Source organism: Zosterops lateralis (assembly GCF_965231275.1).
Source record: "Zosterops lateralis genome assembly, chromosome: 20".
Classification (NCBI taxonomy): Eukaryota; Metazoa; Chordata; class Aves; order Passeriformes; family Zosteropidae; genus Zosterops; species Zosterops lateralis.
The window spans coordinates 9,309,172-9,327,760 of NC_139780.1; the positions used below are offsets into that span (position 1 = coordinate 9,309,172).

An 18,589-nucleotide genomic window follows, 5' to 3' on the forward strand; every position below is an offset into this window, starting at 1 on the left:
CCTCCTCCCTGCGCGCTCCCTCCTCCCCGCGCGCTCCCTCCTCCCCGCGCGCTCCCTCCTCCCCGCGCGCTCCCTCCTCCCCGCGCGCTCCCTCCTCCCTGCGCGCTCCCTCCTCCCCGCGCGCTCCCTCCTCCCTGCGCGCTCCCGCCTCCCTGCGCGCTCCCTCCTCCCTGCGCGCTCCCTCCTCCCTGCGCGCTCCCGCCTCCCTGCGCGCTCCCTCCTCCTCGCGCGCTCCCGCCTCCCCGCGCGCTCCCTCCTCCTCGCGCGCTCCCTCCTCCCCGCGCGCTCCCTCCTCCCCGCGCGCTCCCGCCTCCCCGCGCGCTCCCGGGGCAGCTCTGGGTAAAAAACTCCGCGTGTTCCTTCCCCTGCCCTCGACAAGCCTCCTGCCGCAATGAAAACATTCATTATTTATTTTTTTTTTTTTCCCAAATGAGAAAAAAAAAAAGAAAACGACGGATTTTTTTCTTTTCTTTCTTTCTTTCTTTCTTTTTTTTCTTTTCTTTTTTCTTTTTTTTTCTTTTTTTTTTCTTTTTTTTTCTTTTTTTTTTTTTTTTTTTCTTTTTTTTCTTTATTTTTTTCTTTTCTAACCGAATGGAGCCTCTCGATTTTCCATCTCCATCCGCAGCCGCCGGGGGAGGATTTATCCCACCTGTAAACCCCTAGAGCCAGTTCGAGCTCGTTTGTACCTGGCAACAAATCCAGGTTTAAGCTCAGGCTAAAAAGCTCCCGGTTCTCCCAGAGCCGCTCCAGGAGGGATGGAAATCATCGCCCTCATCCCACGCTGGAAATTCTGCCCAGGCCCTAAATCCCCTCGGTGTCCCCAGAGCTGAGCCCTGGCACGGGGACAGGATGGGATGAGCTCAGTGCCACCCAGGGGTGTCACCTGTGGGCACCTGGAGAGCCACAGCGGGTGCCAAGGGATTGGGGAATCTGCCAGGGAAAAGAGCTGAGGAAAAGGGAAAAGTCCTGGGGAGAGTTGGGGTTTCCTTGGATTGGCAGTGCCCAGGAATGGGGACATTCCTCAATGGGTAACCCCAGACACACCAAAAAGAACAAACGAGGACTTGGACTGGGATATATTTTAAAATGCTCATATATTTTCTTTTTTTTTTTTTTCTTTTTTCTTTTTCTCTTTTTTTTCTTTTCTTTTTTTTTTTTTTTTCCACAATTCTAATACAATTGTTCTCAAAATACTGGCGTTTCCAGCAGCAGTTCTTTCTTTCTTTAAATTTCCTTTTTTTTTTTTTTTAACCTTTTTTTGTTGTTGTTTTGAAGTGAATAATAATAATAATATAGGGTAGTGATTTCACAGTAAAACAGACCTGCGGGAACGCCAGAGATACGTGACAAAAAGACACCCCCAGACCAGCCCTCCCCCTCCCTCCCTCCCCTCTCCCATCCCCAAAAAAGATTTTGGAAGTGGAGGAACCAAAAAAAAAAAAAAAAAAAAAAATTAAAAAAAAAAAAAAGTTCATTAAAAAAAAATTATTTCAAAAGAGATTTCATATAAAGCCTTTAAAACACGGTCAGAAAATTTCTCCCTCTTCTCCACATCCCTGTGGCTGAACATTTACAGAGAGAAAGAGAGAAAAAAAAAATAGAGAGAGTTTATAACAATCTCTGTAAGAAGAAACAAAACAATCCAGGAAAGAAAATATCCAAGGATACAGTAAGGGATAAAATTACATTTGTACAAAAATAGATTTTAACTTTATTGATGCTTTAGATATTTTTTTTCCTTATTTTTTTTTTTTTTTTGTCATTCTGAATTTTAATGTCTTTTTTTTTTTTTTTAATCTATGTATCCCATAGCCAAGGCATCCATCACTAAGTATTGGGAATTGCTAAAGCTATTCTTTTACTCCAAACCACCTGCTTAAAAGAAAGAAAAAAATAAAATAAAAGAAGAAAAACTAAACAGAAAGAAGAAAAAAACAAAAAAGGCATCTTAAAATAGATGCAGTTCCTTTGTCTCGAGGAATAAAAATCCAGATTTGGCATTTGCCAATTTGGAAAGGGATTTGGATACAATGCGAACAAAACAAGGAAAAAAATAAACCAAAATAAAAAGCGAGGAGAGGAAAAAAAGAAAATAAAAACTTAAAAAAAAATAAAAACAGAAAAAAATCTACTTAAACCACAAAAAGCCAGGAAAACTGCTACAGTTGTCTATGTGTATATGTGAGTGGGGTATTATACAGTGCTGATATCTACAGTACATACAGGGCACCCACACACATCCCACCCGCCAGCCCTGCCGGGACAGCACAGCTCTGCAGCCCGGCTCTGGGGGCACCAGCCCAGCCTGCATTTGGGATCAGCTCTCCAGCCCGGCTTTGGGGGCACCAGCCCAGCCTGCATTTGGGATCAGCTCTCCAGCCCGGCTCTGGGGGCACCAGCCCAGCCTGCATTTGGGATCAGCTCTCCAGCCCGGCTTTGGGGGCACTAGCCCAGCCTTGTTTTGGGGTCGCCAGCTCTGCCTGTTTTTGGGATCGGGAGCCCAGCCTTGTTTTGGGATCACCAGCCCAGCCCATTTTTTGGATCGGGAGCCCAGCCTGGTTTTGGGATTGGGAGCCCAGCCTTTGTGTGGGGTCACCAGCCCAGCCCATTTTTGGGATCAGCAGTCCAGCCTTTATGTGGGGTCACCAGCCCAGCCCGTTTTTGGGATCAGGAGCCCAGCCCAGGGCTCTCCCCACTGCAGTGGAGGGGTCAGCGAGGCCAAGGTTTGTCACATCCACCTGTCCCCAAGGTCCCCAAGGCCACTCCTGGGCAATGCCAGTGCCAAGGGAAGCTCGGCATTCCCGTGGGGAGGGGTTTGGGATGTGCTGGGGTGGCTCGGGGTGGGGTGGGGTGGGTGCTGGAAGGCTGATGATGTTTGTGCCATCTTTAGAAAATTAAAGATTGTTCCACCAAGAGAAAGGAATCCAAACAATCATGACAAACAGAGCAGACTTTTGCAGGAGGGCTGGTTAAATCCACGTCCTACCTCTCTAGGGAATAATGTGCCTTTTGTTTCCCTCCAGCCATGGCTCACCTCTCCACACTCAGCCTTGTACGATGAGGACGACAACAACGACAACGACAACGACAAAAAAAAAGCCCAAAGTGAAAAGAATACAAAGGAAAGACTCAAAACTCACGCAAAGCTCGTCGCTTTAAGACTGCTCTGGCTGCTCCCACGGGAAGGGCTGGGATGAGGATGGACGGGCTGGGCTGGGCTTTGGGGGCTCAGGGAAATCCCAACTCCCTTTCCCCAGCTGAAAAGTGAAATCCCCAGGACAGGGCTCAGCCTTTCCCAAAATCCCCTCCACCACGGGCATGGTTGAGGCTGTGCTGCTCCAGAAGGGAAACTGAGGCACAGGGATGGTTCTGACAGGAAGCCTGGGGCCTGCAGAGGTCAGATGCTAATGGGATGGGATAATGGGATAGCATGGGATGGGATGGGATGGGATGGGATGGGATGGGATGGGATGGGATGGGATGGGATGGGATGGGATGGATGGCATGGCATGGCATGGCATGGCATGGCAGGGCATGGCATGGCATGGCATGGGGTAATTGGATGGGATGAAGACTGGATGATATGAGATGGGATGGGATGAAATGGACGGGATGGGGACAGATGGGCAAAAAGGGGATAGAAGATGATGGAATGTGACAGAATGGAAAAGGGAGGGGATGAAATGAGATGGAATAAGATTGGAATGGGACGGGATGGGGCAGGATAATGGGATGGGATAGGAGCTCCCACTGTGCCACCCTGCAGCCCCCACAGCCCCCAAGAGCCCCTCCCCAGCCACCCACCAGGTAAAAAGTGGCTCCAGAGACCAGTGGGTTTATCCTAGTGCAACATCCACCAACTTCCCCGAAGCTTTTCCCTCTGTGGCCAGCAAGCCCCGGGCTCCTTTCTGCTGGGACAGCCGGGCTGGGGGCTGCCCTGGGGGCTGGGTGGGCTCGGGGTTTGGGGCTCTGCCACCTCCCTGCACCCCCCTGGGGCTGTGCCAGCCTCCCGCCGGCAGGGAACAGCCTGCTCGTGTTTCCTGGCACCCTCGCCAGATTTCATTTCTCCTGCCTCGTTTTTTCTTGGCAAATTCTTGCAGGGTGAAGCTGTTTAATAATATTTTCAGAGGCTTGCAGGCTGCTGGGGAAACGGAGCCAAGGAGCTGTGCCTGCCTCTGCCGATTCGCCACTTCGGGCCAGCCCCAGGGGGAGGCTCCACCTGAAATCCTGAGCCAGTCTTTTATTTTGGGGCTGCAGGGGATGGAGCTGGGGGGACAACAGGCGGGTGGCAACGGTGTCCCCTCCGAAAGAGAGGTGGGAGTGAGGTGGTGGGTGCTGCTCCAGGAACCAAGGAGGAGTTTGCAACCAGCTGCAAACCGTGGGGACCAAGAAGTGGACGTTGGGGACCTCATCCATGGGGATGAAAAACGAACAGGATCTTGGGGAGCTCATCCTTTGCTTTTTAAAGCACAGAGCACACCGGAGTGCTGGGGAAGCCCTTGGCCACAGGCACCTCGTTCTCATTCTCAGCTCCCAGCACAGAGTGTCCATCCTGCCAAGGGGAAAAAACCCTTCCCAACATCCCTCATCGTTCCCTCTGCTTTTTCTCCAACCCGTGTTTTTGGTGGGGCACTGGAGACACCTGGGGAGGGTGAACAAGGATTGCTCCCTCGCTGACCTCTGGCCACACATTCCAGAGGGAATCCCATCCCACGGGGCGTGCCCACATTCCCGAGACTGTCCCCAGTCCCCAAATCCCCGTCCAGCTCCCCGCTGTCACACCGAGACTCAAGGGAAGGCTCGTGCAAAGGCCAAGGTGCTCTCGGTGCTCTCAGGATCCAGGAGAGGACACGGATGGTGCTGCTGCCACATCCCCCAGGGGGGACATCCAGGCCAGGGGGAGAGCCCTGTTCTTGCTTCACCACTAATTAACAGCTGCAATTAACCGGCCTGGCCGAGCACTCCTGCTAATTGTTGCCCTGCAGTGTTTGACAGGGCTGAAACAACAGGAGCAGCATCGTGGGCGAGCCAAAACCCTGGAGTAGGGCAGCACTGGGATGTGCTGGAATATACTGGGATGTACTGGGATGCTGTGCTGAGGGCAGGGGTCCCAGCAAGCCCCCAGGATTTGGGGAAAGGCCACAGGGAGTCCCTGGCAGCCTTAAAGCAAGTGCTGCAGCTGGTTCGTGTCCACATGGCACCCCTGGGGTGGGCAGCGATGTCCAGCTGCCCTCTGGGGTGGCCAAAGGGAATCTCCTGTGTGACTCATTGGGGTGGATTGAGCTCGATCCCAAACCCTCTGCCCTGCAGTGGAAGGAGCAGGCTCTGTGCAGCCACGGGTGACTCACTCACTCACGGGCCACGGCCTCTCCCTCCGCAAAGTAACTACCGACACTACTAAGAATAGTTAGAAACCAAAAATAGAATATTTCTTTTTTCTTTTTTTTTTTTGTCTTCTTCTTCTTTTTTTTTTCAAAAAAAAAAAAAAACCAAAAAAACAACCAACTCCATCCTCTGAAAATAGCCCAGCTGCAAATCCGGCAGAGTCCAACCACTCCCCTCGGCTCGTCCAAACCCCGCTGCCCCCAGGGCTGGCACCGTCCTTTGTCCCCAGGCACAGGGCAGGGCTGGGAGGTGACACCAGCTCATCCCCAACCTCATGGCACGGCGAGGACGGGGAGCAGGGGCTTGGCAAAGCTCTTTCTCTCTCTCTCTCTCTCTCTCTCCGCTCCCACTTCTCTCTACACAAGTAGCACAGGGGAAAACCAGCGAGCAGGTCTGGAGATGCAGCAGTGACAGCGAGACGGACACAGGGAGGGACAGGCGACGAGGAGGCCGGGACGGGCCGGGCCGGGGTGCCCCGGGTCAGACGGTGCCTCCGGCGCTGGGGGCGGCAGGGAGGGACGGGCTGGGGCGGAGGAAAGCGGAGGAAGGACCCCCGAGGGAGCCCGGCCGGGCGAGGGACTGACCCAGCACAGTTCTCTCTCTTTCTCTCTCTCTTTCTCTCTCTTTAAGTCATTTGGTGCGGCGCTTCCAGCATTTCCATCAAGAAGGTGTCGATGGGCGTGTCGCCTATTAGCTTGAAGAAGAAGAGGTGCTCCAGGCATTTGAGGCCGATGGATCGCAGGGCTGGGAGGCGCAGCAGGAGCTTGGCGAACCTGGGGGGGGGAACGGGAGACATGGTCAGACAACAAACACCCCCGAGGTGCAGCCCTGCTTCTGGACCCGAAAATCTGGAGTCAGCCCCTTGCTACCAGATCTGATACCCAGAGCTGTGCAGTGTCCTGGCTTAGGGCAAATTTGGGACAAAACCTCTAAATGGAGTCGCTCTGGAAAGCAAACCCAAAACAAACCCTGCGCTTCTTCTTTTCCCCCCTTTGCTCCCAGAACCGGCCTTAAAAGTGTAGAATTTAATATGCAGCATAAACAGAACAGACAACTGGGGGTACAAGCATCAAAAAGTCACCCCAGGACAGCAGGGGAATCAGTAATTATGGCCCAGCCTTGGAGGTGAGGCAGCCGACAGGGAGATTCACAACAAATCCATGGTGGGAACTGAGAGTGAAACAAGGAATGAAGGGTCAGCCCCGGGCTGGGGGATACCCCGTGATGCCCATGGCGTGCAGCCATTGAGAGGAGGCACCAGGGGATGAGCCTTGGCACTGCCAGTGCTGCAAACAGCCTCAGGAGCTCAAGTTTTGGTCTTTGGGAAAAGCACAAACAGCTGGGAAGGGGCTGGAGGAGATGGCCAGTGGGGTGAGCTGGCACTCAGCTGGTGATGGCCCTGTTCCTGCAGGCTCTGGGCAGCTCCAGCAGCCCTCCCTGGGGTTCTGACATGCCCAGCTGAGCCCTGGGGCTGCTGGCCAGGCAGGAAGCCAGGGGTGAAGCCCAGGGCTGTGACACAGAGGTTGGAGGGAGCACTGCTGGGAAAGGGGAGCTCCCCTTCCCCGGGCCCAGGGCTCTGAGCAGGGCAAAGAAAACCTCTTTCTCCACACCCTGCCCTGCCTGGAGCAGATGGTTTCAGGCCACACAAGGCAGGAGGACAGGCAGGAGGGCTGGGGAGAGCTGGCAGCTCTGCAGGACCCAGCCAGGATGGAAATGAGCCATCCACACCAGGGAAAAGCTGCTGGTGCTGGGCTCAGAGGGTGACAGGAAGCTGTGGAGCCAGGAGAACGCCACCAGCTCCTGCCAGAGTGCTTTGGAGCACCCCAGGCACCACTGGATGTCACCTCCTCGTGTGAGTGCTGCCAACCCAGGGAAAAGAAAAGCCCTTTGATGGCACCACAGCAGGGTTATCTGCTTTTCATGCTGCAAAATCAGAGCTTGAACAGCAGCAAAGGGCCAGGGAGAATGGGACCTTGCAGAAAACACACACACAGACATGCACTAGCACACAGATATTCTACATCCATGCACAACTCCCTCTCCCTATTTTTTTTTTTAATTTTTTAATTTTTTTTTTCTGCTGAGCTGGCGAGAACAGTGGGAGCAGAGCCAGGAAAAACAAATCAGTCCTACCATCCCATTCAGGAAGTTTCACTTTAAACCAAACCAGATGATGGCTCCAGCCCTGGGATATGTTTTAACTGTGAGATAACCAGCCCAGAGCACAACTGTGCCAGGGGCTGGGAGGGGAGAAAAGATTCCCTGACTCCGGATCCCCTGCGGCTGCTGGGTGTCACGTAGGCACCCAGCCCTCCCTGGGGAGCAGGGTTGGGTTTCTCCTGGGAATTTCTCCCTCTCTCTGCAGGAAAAATCCCTTTTTGGTGTTCACAGGGTGCTCCCAAGCTGCTGCTGCGTGGGGATTTGGAGGATGCCCCGCACCCAAGGGCACCTGGAAAGGTGGGAATCCCACAAATCCCACGGCGTGGAGCAGGAGAAGGCTCCAGTCCTGGCTCAGCCACAGGAAGAACTGGTTTGCAGCCCCAGCTGGTGATAACATTGTGCCACGGGGCCAGGAGGATGCAGAGAATTTTGGGGAGCTCCTGTGCAACCCCAGCCTCCCAGCCCAGGGCTTCCCCCTCCTGAGGCGCCTGGGATGGTGCCACCACTGCCCTGCACCACTGAGGGATGCCAGGCACATCCCAGACACAGCTCTCAGCTCTGAGGACATCCCTGAGTGTGCAGAACCTCTCAGGTCACCAAGGATGGGTGTGAACATCACACAAGAAGGTTCCTAGCTCAAGGTCACTCAAAGCCAGTAAGAGATTAAATTCCACAGCCTCTGGTGCAGCTTTTGGACTTAAAACACTCTCTCAAACAGCAGTGACTGTTGAGGCAGAGCCCTGGGCAACTGGTGTGGGCTGGTGGTTCAGTGTCTGTGCTGGGTGGTGGCCTGGGGGAGTTTGGGGAGCAGGGCTGTCCCTGTGCCACCCCCTGTGTGTGCCAGGGCTGCAGATCCTGCACAAAGGGCAAAGCAAGAGCTCACCCCACCACGGGAATCATCCAGGAGAGCTGCTGGCTGTGATTGCGAAGGCAGCTCTCCCTGTGCCAGAATAGCTCTGCTGCAATACCCCAACAGCCAAAGTCCAGGGTCTGGCTCTGGATTTGCTCCAGAAATGCAGTTTCTGGGAGAGGAGGCAGCTTGAGTGCACACAGAGCCCCTGGGAGAGGAGAGGTGACAGCCCTGCTCTGTGCCCTGCGCTCATCCCTCAATCCCCCTGCTCACCACAGACCAAACCCACCCCTCATCCTCACCCTGCCTGCCTCAAACCAACCAGGAACATCCCAGAAATCCCTTCACAACACACCTTTCTTCATCTGCCAGCACTCTGGGACCCAAAGTGGGAGGAAAAAACCCAAATCCACCATCCCTTCTGAGGGCACACTCTGCCTGCTGCGCTCACTGCTGTGAAAGCATCCTTTCTATTTACCCATCCACACAAGGCCAGGAATGCAGGTGAGGTGCAAATCCCAGTTGCCTGGGCTGTTTTTTTTCCCCAGCATTCCATGCACCAGTAGCAGCTTCCAGTGCTTTGCTTGGTTTCCCAAGGAGCTGTCAGGAAACTGAAGTGGCAGTTGCCAGCTCCGGGCTGTAACTGGGAAAACGCGCCCACTCAGCTGCTGAGCGGTCCAGGAACGCATTCCTAATTCCCCCCTCCCATTCCCAGCTGGATTGGGGGAGGCAGGGAGGGGAGAAAAAAAGAGCATCAATTGAGGCTTTCACTTCCCAGCAATGATGCTCATCTGCCACCGAAAATTAACTCCATGTGAGTCCTATTTTTTGCCGCGGTTTCGCTCGCCGCGGTTTCCAAAAGGGAAATGATACCCCCCTCCCCTCCCCTTCCCACATGTGCTCATCCCACTGCTGGGGCTGGGGGAGCTGGGGCTCCTCAGGTCTGCCCACCTGGCTGGATTTCCTGGTGAGGGAATAAAGAGCTCAGTGCACTGCACAGGGGAGGGTTTTTTAGGGTTTTTTTTTAGGGATGCTCACAGCTGGAGAGGGTAGAAATGAGCAGTTTATCCATAGGGAATCGCTGGGAATGGAGAGAACAGAACAGAAGGGACCCAAGGGAGCTGCAGCACCCATTGCAGGGGGTTTTCAGGGGTGGGGGCTGCAGGAGGAGGGGCACAGGGAGCTCACCTGCCGGGCTGGTCGGGGTATTTGTGTTTGCAGTAAGCCTCTAGTGACGCGTACACCTTCTCCCGCAGCGCCTCCACCTCCGCCGGGTTCGAGAGGCCCTTGGAGTCTGAAAGGCAACACAAAAACCATCAGCCAAGCTCCTCCAGGCTCTCCAGGAAGGCAGGAACCCCTCTGGGCACTCCTTCCATCTCTTCCAGCCCCACCAAAGTGTGGATGCAAGCTCTGAGCTCCAGGGATTTTGGGGAGCACTCAGAGGTTTACCCTGTGACTACACAGAGAGACAGGTGAGATTTTTCCTCACCTCAACCCCGAATGTTCTGGCTCACGGCAGTGGTCCCAGACCCTCATTTTAAAGGGTTTAGTTCCCCCTCCAGCCCTGGGCTGGTGGGATTTCTCCCTCCAGCACTGTGGTGGGGCTGCAGGAGAAGCCCCTGTCCTGGCACAGCCCCAGGACAGGACAGAGCAGGGATCTGTTTTTAGCAGGGTGAAAGGGACAGTGCAGAAATCGATATCCCCAAGCACATGTGCCACGGGAACCTCTCCAGATTCCCCTTCTTTGACCATTTATGGCTAATCCCAAATTACAGACAATAAATTATTACTGCTGATTACAAGGAGGCGGGGGAGATGACTAAAAAAAAAAAAAAAAAAAAAAACAACTGGGCAAGAAGAAAAACAAAGCCAAGAAACTGTAATAAACCCTGCTGGAACAGCCTGGCCTGGCTGTGGTGGGAAAATCCAGGCAAGGAGCTGTGCCTGGGCACAAACTGTGCTCCGTGAGGGCAGGGAAGGGCTGCTGGTGGCTGGGGAGGTTTGTCCTTGGCTGCCATCTGGTTTTGCTCTGGGCTGATCCACTCTGAAATCTAGAGAGCTGTGCAGGTATGTATGTGCCAGGATTTCTTCCCTGGAATGCTGGAGTAAAAACCCTGGCACTGAACCCTCTCCTTCCCTTGGGCAGTTGGGGCTGAGGAGGAAAAGGGAGCAGCGTGACCCTCCCGGAGTCTGTGAGACTGTGGTCAAAAATTGAAAGTTCTGTGTATTTTATGAGCACATTTCATGCCTTGCAGCCTCTCCAGGTCTGCAAAGGGCTTTTCCAGAAATGCAGGTAATAAAAGCCCTTAGATGATGAGGTTGGGAAGCAGAGACAATAATTTCCATGCTCTGGTGTTGTTCTAATCCATATTTTTCTCTCCAACAACAGAGATTCCACTCTGTTCCAAGTCAGGGACAACTCCCTCAAACACCTGAACTTTCTTTTCACAACCACTCTGGAAGGGGGAGAGCTGACAGGACAAGGGGGAATGGCTGTAAACTGAAAAAGAGTAGGCTTAGATTGGATTTTGGGGAGAAATTCCTCCCTGTGAGGGTGGTGAGGCCCTGGCACAGAAGCTCTGGCTGCCCCTGTATCCCTGGAAGTGTCCAAGGCCAGGCTGGACAGGGCTTGGATCAACCTGGGGTAGTAGATGGTGTCCCTGCCCATGGAAGGAGGTTTGGAACAAGATCAGCTTTCAGGTCCTTTCCAAACTAAACCAACTTTCACCCCTGCCTCCCCTCCTGCCCTATCCTCAGCATCTGAGTGCTCTCTGCTATTTCCAACAGGGCATTTTTGGGGAAGAAAAGGACCTAAAAGGACAGGAGAGCAGCCCAGAGGGGCCAGGGGAGCAGAGCCAGGCTCGTACCGGGGTTGAAGAGGACAATGGCTCGCAGGCAGCCCAACTCTGTCTTGTCCATCAGCATGTCCCTCATTTTGGACACCAGTTCTGTCAGTACTCTGCAAAAGGACAGAGAAAGCACAGAGTCAGCACGGAAAAGAGAAAGGGAATGAAGAGCCCCAGGTGTCAGAGGCGGGGTGGGAAGCTCCGGTCACGTTTAATGAAGTTGGGGATGGTGCTGGCCTGTGCCAGCTGAGGATGTGGCCTCATTTCCTCCTCCTCCATCAAAAAATAGCTCATTAGGAACATCAATAGTTCCTGTGAGATACAACAGGGACCATAAAAACCGCCTTCATCCATTCACCACGAGGCTCTGGCACCTGAGAAAGCCACCTAAAAATAAAAAATAACAATAAAAACCCACCCCAACAGGTACCTAAAAGTAATTTCCTCTGCCGGTAATTTTTATGGCTCCCTTTGCTCTTGCTGCAGGTGTCGGTCTTGAAATATTTTCCACTGATTGCCCAGTTTTTCATGTTAGATCCTGCAGCAGAGCCATGATCTTGCACTTATGACCTCACAGGAACAAATGATGTCACCCAGGTCCGAGGAACAATTTCCTCACGGAGCAGAGCAGCAAAGGTGATTTGGTCTCAACTCGAGATGAGTCTCAGGGAGAGAAATCAGCATTTCAGCAGCGTCTGGAGCCACGCTGGGGGTCAAACACCCTGCAAGCCTGGCTTTAAAACACTTTCCCAAAGCCTGAGATTAAAGAGCCCTGGGGACACGCCTGTGCAACCTGCTGAGCATGGCTGGGGCCTTCTCATTGTGCAAATAAAATTGCGTCTTGGTCCAATTAAAGATGAAAAGGAGCCAAGGAGTGGCCTCCTCCTAACATTAGAAGGCATCTGGACCCCATGAAAGGGGCTTTGATTTGCACTGGGCAGTCTCCAGCCCAGTTTGAGGCTATTTGGGTTGTTTTTTTCTAACTTCCAGAGGAAGGGTTTGCTGCTATGTTTCCATTGGGATGGACTCACTCATCCTGGGCTCTTCTGAGCCCTCGAGAAGGGCTGGAGGCAGTTTGGGGGTGGAGACAGGCATGGGGATGTGCAGGTGTAGTGGTCTGAGATGGAATCCCATTGCTGCATTGCTGTGTCCCTGCATTCCCTGCAGCCCTGTACCCCTGCATTCCTGCATCCCTGTGTCCCTACATTGCTATAACTCTGCAGCCCTGCATTCCATGGATCCCTGCATTCCTGCGTCCCTGCATCCCTGCAGCCTTGTATCCCTGCATCCCTGTTTCCCTGCAGCCCTGTATCCCTGTATTCCCTGTGTCCCTGCAGCCCTGTATCCCTGTATTCCCTGTATCCCTGCATTCCTGCGTCCCTGTATCCCTGCATTCCCTGCCTCCCTGCATTGCTGTATCCCCTGCATTCCCTGGATTCCTGCATTCCTGCATCCCTACATTCCTGCATCCCTGCACTTCTGCATCCCTACATCCCTGTATCCCTGCACTTCTGCATCCCTACATCCCTGTATCCCTGCATCCCTGCATTCCCTGGATCCCTGCACTGCTGCATCCCTGCAGCCTTGTATCACTGCATTCCTTGCCTCCCTGCATCCCTACATCCCTGTATTGCTGCATCCCCTGCATCCCTGCAACCATGTATCCCTGCAGCCTTGCATCCCTGCACTGCTGCATCCCTGCATTCCCTCCCATCCCTGCATCCCTGCATCCCTGCATCCCAGGGTCCCTACACCGCTATATCCCTGTATTCCCTGCATCCCCTGCATTCCTGTATCCCTGCATTCCCTGCACCCCCTGCATTCCTGTATCCCTGCATTCCCTGCACTGCTGCATTCCTGTATCCCTGCATTCCCTGCACTGCTGCATTCCTGTATCCCTGCATCCCCTGCACCACTGCATTCCTGTATCCCTGCATCCCCTGCACCACTGCATTCCTGCATCCCTGCATTCCCTGCACTGCTGCATTCCTGTATCCCTGCATTCCCTGCACCACTGCATTCCTGTATCCCTGCATCCCCTGCACCACTGCATTCCTGTATCCCTGCATTCCCTGCACTGCTGCATTCCTGTATCCCTGCATTCCCTGCACTGCTGCATTCCTGTATCCCTGCATTCCCTGCACCCCCTGCATTCCTGTATCCCTGCATTCCCTGCACTGCTGCATTCCTGTATCCCTGCATCCCCTGCACCGCTGCATTCCCTGCATTCCCTGTATTCCCTGCACCCCTGCATTCCTGTATCCCTGCATCCCCTGCACCGCTGCATTCCCTGCATTCCCTGCACCCCTGCACCCCTGCCCACCTGTCGAAGATGGCCCCCACGCCGGCGCTGTGGGCGCTGTTGCGGTGCACGTGCAGGCCCGTGGCCAGCAGGATCCCGTCCTTGACCGCGATGGAGCGGTGCGAGAAGGAGGCAATGAGCAGCTCGTTCCACCCTGGGGAGGAGAAAAAACCACCGAGGCTGCAGGTTAACGCCCGTGGGGATCCACTCCCCCTCGGGAAGTTTGAGAATCGGTGATGTCGCCTCTCTAAAAGGAGGAGGAGGAGGAGGAGGAAAGCGCCTTTGTGGCTGGATGTGGGGAAGGAAGGGGGAGCCAGCTTTTTCTTGGATGTCAGGGGAGGAAAAAAAAAAACATCGAGAACCCAAGTCGCTAAAAATAAAGCTAATAAAGGGAGCAGTTTCCTCTATAAACCGTGCAGACACCGAGCAAACAGCTCTGCCTGGAGCTGCCCGTGGGTGTGGAGCCCTGAGCTCCCCTCTGCCCTCAGCCCCTGTCTCCCAGCACCTCCAGCCCTTATCAGCACTTTGCTATCAGCTCCTCTGGATCCTCCTCGGGCCACAAAAGTTCATTCAGCAGCCCTGAGCCCTGCCAAAGGCACCAGGAAATCTCTGGTTTTATTTGGGGGTTTGTTGCTTCTGCCATGAAAATACTGGGAGGGGTTGGGGCTGTTCTCTGCACAGTCCCATGTCTGTGACTTGGAAAACAGATTTTAGTCCTATCAGCTGGCCAGGCTGCTTTGGGATGTAGGAAGGACATCCTCTGAGCCCAGACCTGCAGGGAAGGGAAGGGAGATGTGACCTCCACATCTTCCAGCTCCCCTTCCCAACCCAACACCTCTTCAATTCCTAAATCCATCACGGGCTGAGCTCAAGAACTCCTCAGACAAAGCCCCAGTGAGGGGAAATGCTGCCAAGCTTGAAGGGTGGAAATTTGGGTGGCTTTCAGCCAGGAGCAGCATCTTCAGCAAGACAAGATGGGATCTTCTGCAACACCCCCGGCCTGAACATGTTCTGGAGTTCTGGTCCAGAAACATCAGGATATTTGGATTTAGTTTGGTTTTTTTTTTTTTTCCCAGGGCTGGAAAAGCATCACAACAATATCCTTCACTTCTCCTGCCACAAGAACACATCTCACAAATAAACACAAGGCCCATGTGTGCTGTATTTACCTTCTGCTGCAGCCCTGGGCTGTGCCATCAGAAATGTTGACAAGGAATAAAGTTCACTCTTTCCTAAGTGGCCACAGGATGTTTCCACCCCAGCCACGGGAACATTTCTTTGGCTATTTACTGGGTGAGGCCTGGCACTTCCACAGGGATTGCAACACTGCGAAACCCAAGGAGGATGGAGGAGAAGGAGCCTGGAGAAATCCTGTTCCCAGGAGGAAAAGGAGCTCCCAGAGCCAGGGCAACTTGCCCCACACAGCCCCACAGCAGCTCCACAGGTAGCAGAGTTGGCTTTCCACACCCAGTCCAAATTGGGCTTATTCCAGTGAAGGAGCACTGGCTTCATCAGCATCCCTCATCTGGATCATTCCCATGGAGAGCTGGGATGGTTCAGCTGAAATGGGGAAGGTTTTCCTACCTTGGCTTTCACCAGAACATCCCCAAAGAGCTGCCTGGACAGAGGCAAGCAGGAAAAAATCACTATAACCACAGGCAGCAAACTGGAATTAGAGACCAACCAAGTCTGCCCCGAGAGTTCTGCATTTCAGCCCAAGCTCTGGAGTGGCACAGCAGGATTCTGTGACTCCTGTGACTCCTTTCTCCCCAAACAGGGTGGCTGCAGCCTCCAGGGACACTCTGGCTCCTCTGGGAGCCACTTTGGCAGAGAAGGCACTTTGGCAGAGCAGTGACCATCGTGCCAACCCAACTCCCTGCCAAGTTTCCCCTCCACAAGCAGCTGCAGCTGCAGGGCTGGAACGCTCAGCATCCTCTGCCAGGCTGAGAAAACATCAGGTTATTCCTGTCTCAGCTCAGGAACAAGGAAACCGGTGGAAAACATGCTGAAAAAAAGTCAGGTTTCCTTCCCTCCCAAACAGCTCAGTATTTTTAAATGATTCAGGGTTTGAGGAAAGCTGCTGCCAGCCCATCCAGCACTGCTCCTCCAGAGCTGCGTGCTCCACTTGTTTTGCCTCCCAGGATGCCTGACTGAGGCTCTTAGCTGGATTTGAAAGCTTCAATATTTCATGGGCAGCTGTTCTCAGCAGGCCACTCAATAATACATTGGTTAGAAGACTTGGGGAAGGTTATCTGAGGCCCTGGCAGAGGTGCTTGGAGCAGGGAGCTCCAGGGAGCTGCTCCAGGTGTTCAGCGGCCTCAGGGTTGGAGCCACCAGGAAATTTGGGATGTGATGGGGTTTGCAGCCCCTCTCCTGCTGCCCAGGAGTGTGGAGGTGAGTCACAAACAGAGAACACAGGTCAGGAATTCTGCAGTTCCAGGTTTAACCAGCTGCCTGCTAAATAGAGAGAGAAAACCTGGAGCTGCCATGGTGGGTTTGGGTTCCACTTCCCAAAAGGAAAAGGCAGAGCTTTGTCTGAATCCAGCTCTTTGCAGAAAGCCCTCAAAGATCCCTGCACAGACCATCCCTACACAGACCATTCCCTGCTCATCCACCCTCCCAAGAGGCTCTAGAAATCCTCTTCAGATCCACACTTTGGATGTTCCAAAGGGCCCAGAGCCAGCTCTGGCAAAATCCATGGAGCACCTTCACCCCAGGGCTGCAGGAGCCAGGCTGGAAGGGTGCAGGACCCGGACAAAAGTGAATTTTGGGGAAATAAAAGGAACTTTACAAGTATCAAGGACTTCAAAGCCCCCGGTTACAAAGAGCTTCATGCCTCAAGCACACCCTCCCCAAGCTCTGCTCCTGATTTCTTGCCCTCCACGAGCTTTGTGCAGCAGCAGGAGCTTGAATTCACTCACCAGGGTAAGACCCTTCCTACAGCCAACTGCTTTCAACCTCCCAAACCCTGCTCCTGCAGCCCCCCTGCTGCACCAGGAAATTTAAAATAAGCCCTGAGAGTTCTATTTTCATCTTGGTGGGTGGGAGAAGAAGTGAGATGTACTTTTCTCTCCTTTCTGGTTTTAATTATGATCAAACATTTCAGTTCGATGCAATTTCATGGGGGCCCGAGCCTGCCTGGTCTTTCAAGCCTCAGTTTGGGAGGAAGGCAGAGTTTAACTCCTTTGGTTTGGAGTCACCCAGCACCCATCTCTGAGCTTCTCATGGATCAGAGATGAAGCTGGGCCATTTTTCAGCTGATTGGCTACATTTTGGATGGAAGGCTTTTAAAACCCTGTTTAAAAACCAAATGATCAGAGTCCATCAAGAACCAACTAAAGATTTTTCAAGCTGCCAGGACCTAAATCTGAGGATACAACCTGTCCCAGGGGACATCCAGCACTCCCCAGGTGGGGACAGATGTCACTCACCTGCTCTGAGCAAGATGACCTGGTCATCCAGGGGCAGCTCGGAGAAGTGGGGGATCCTCTTGGCCCACTCCACCAGGGTGAAGAGCTGTTTGTCTGCTGCCTGGCAGATGTTTGTCACCGGGTCATTGGGCTGCCAAAAACAAACAAACAAAAAAAAAGAGATGGAAAAGCTTGGAAAAGGCAGAGTGAAGGAATAGGGAGGCTGCAGCAGCAGCAGCCTGGCTGCCATCCCCGAGGTGGATGTTATCACTCACAGGCAAAGGAAGTGATTTGGCTGCTCCACCACAAGGGTTGTAATAGTTTTTATAGCAAGCCCCAAAAATGGGAATTGGGAGTGCTGAGCCTCCATATCCATCAGCCTGACTGATGAATCCCAGCAGCTCCAGCCTGGGGAAGGGCAGACTCCAGAAGAGCAGCACCAGAGGGGGCATTAGAGAAAAAAAAAGGAGAAAACCCCTTTCCTTTGAAATATTATCCAGTAACAAAAACCATCTGCTCCTAAGGAGGACAGTCAGCCTAAACACACCAAATCCCTGTTTAAAGGAACTGCTCACAGCTCAAGTGGATTTGTGATTAGGAACTGGAAGAGCCTGTTTAACCCTGGGGAAGGCTGAGCTCGCTGCTCCAAGTGTGTCTGCAGGGTTTCCCTCTCTGGACAGGGATGTATGAGCCCTTCCCTTCTCCCACTGGAATCCCTGCTGATATCCAGCAGCTTGGACTGTATAATTAGCTTCTTTCCATGCCCTTAAAAGAGCAGTTTCCAACCTGGAGGAGAAGTGTTTACCTCCCCCCAGCTCGCAGGGGGCAGGGGTGTGGAGCCAGAGGAAGAGCAGGCAGGAATGTCAGGGTACACTGACATTTAGGGATTAGCACCCTTGTCTCCCACATAGAATGGGTTAGAAGGGACCTTAAAATCATCTTCTGCCATGCGCAGGGACACCTTCCACTATCCCAAGCTCCATCCAGCCTGGCTTTGAACTCTTTCAGGGATGGAGCAGCCACAGCTTCTCTGGGCAGCCTCCTCACCCTCCCAGGGAGGAATTTCTCCCTGATACCTGCTCCAACCCCACTCTCTTTTAGCTGGAATCCATTCCCTCTTGTCCTGTCCCTCCATGCTCTCGTGGCTGTGGCTGCCAGTGTAACCTGCCCCAGGCTGGGCACAGCAGCACCTCGCTGCCATGACCCCCTGAGAGCCCTGCCCCAGGCCCCTGGCAGCACACCCAAGGCTCTGCGCCGCAGTGCCCAACATCTCCTGCTCTCCAGGCTTAAAATAGCCGGGATTTGGCAAGCTCAGGGCACCTTCCCTGGAATTATTTCCACCTGTCCCGTGCAGAGATGGATGGGCTCAGGCTGGCACCACCACAGGGACGTGCCCCCGTGTCCCACCCCCCTCCAGCACCTCCCCCAGGGGGGCAGGGGCAGGGCAGGCTCACTCCCAGGGAGCTGGGGCTCTTCCCTGAGGAAGAGATTTTCCTGGGAGAAGGAGATCAGACGGGATTTCCTCTTGTGTGAGGAGGAGCTCTGCAGGGTTCAGTGTTTCACTGGAAGCACAGAGAATGTTGATATTCAGATGCAGGAAGGGGGAGAAGGGACACCAGAGGCCCTGAGCATCCCC

The 18,589-nt window shown here is 53.6% G+C and overlaps 1 protein-coding gene across 1 annotated transcript in view; it reads right to left on the reverse strand.

Moving 5' to 3' along the window:
* Positions 1-4,601: 4,601 nt before the first annotated feature.
* Positions 4,602-18,589, reverse strand: part of RXRA (retinoid X receptor alpha) — a 100,333-nt gene continuing 86,345 nt past the window's right edge. Inside the window, exons 6-10 of the mRNA XM_083876112.1 lie at positions 16,975-17,104; positions 13,565-13,697; positions 11,263-11,354; positions 9,584-9,689; positions 4,602-6,158 (exon numbers count right to left, since the gene is read on the reverse strand). Coding sequence (XP_083732238.1) covers positions 6,011-6,158; positions 9,584-9,689; positions 11,263-11,354; positions 13,565-13,697; positions 16,975-17,104 — 609 coding nt within the window. The 3' untranslated portion in view covers positions 4,602-6,010. The remainder of the gene's footprint in view (positions 6,159-9,583; positions 9,690-11,262; positions 11,355-13,564; positions 13,698-16,974; positions 17,105-18,589) is intronic.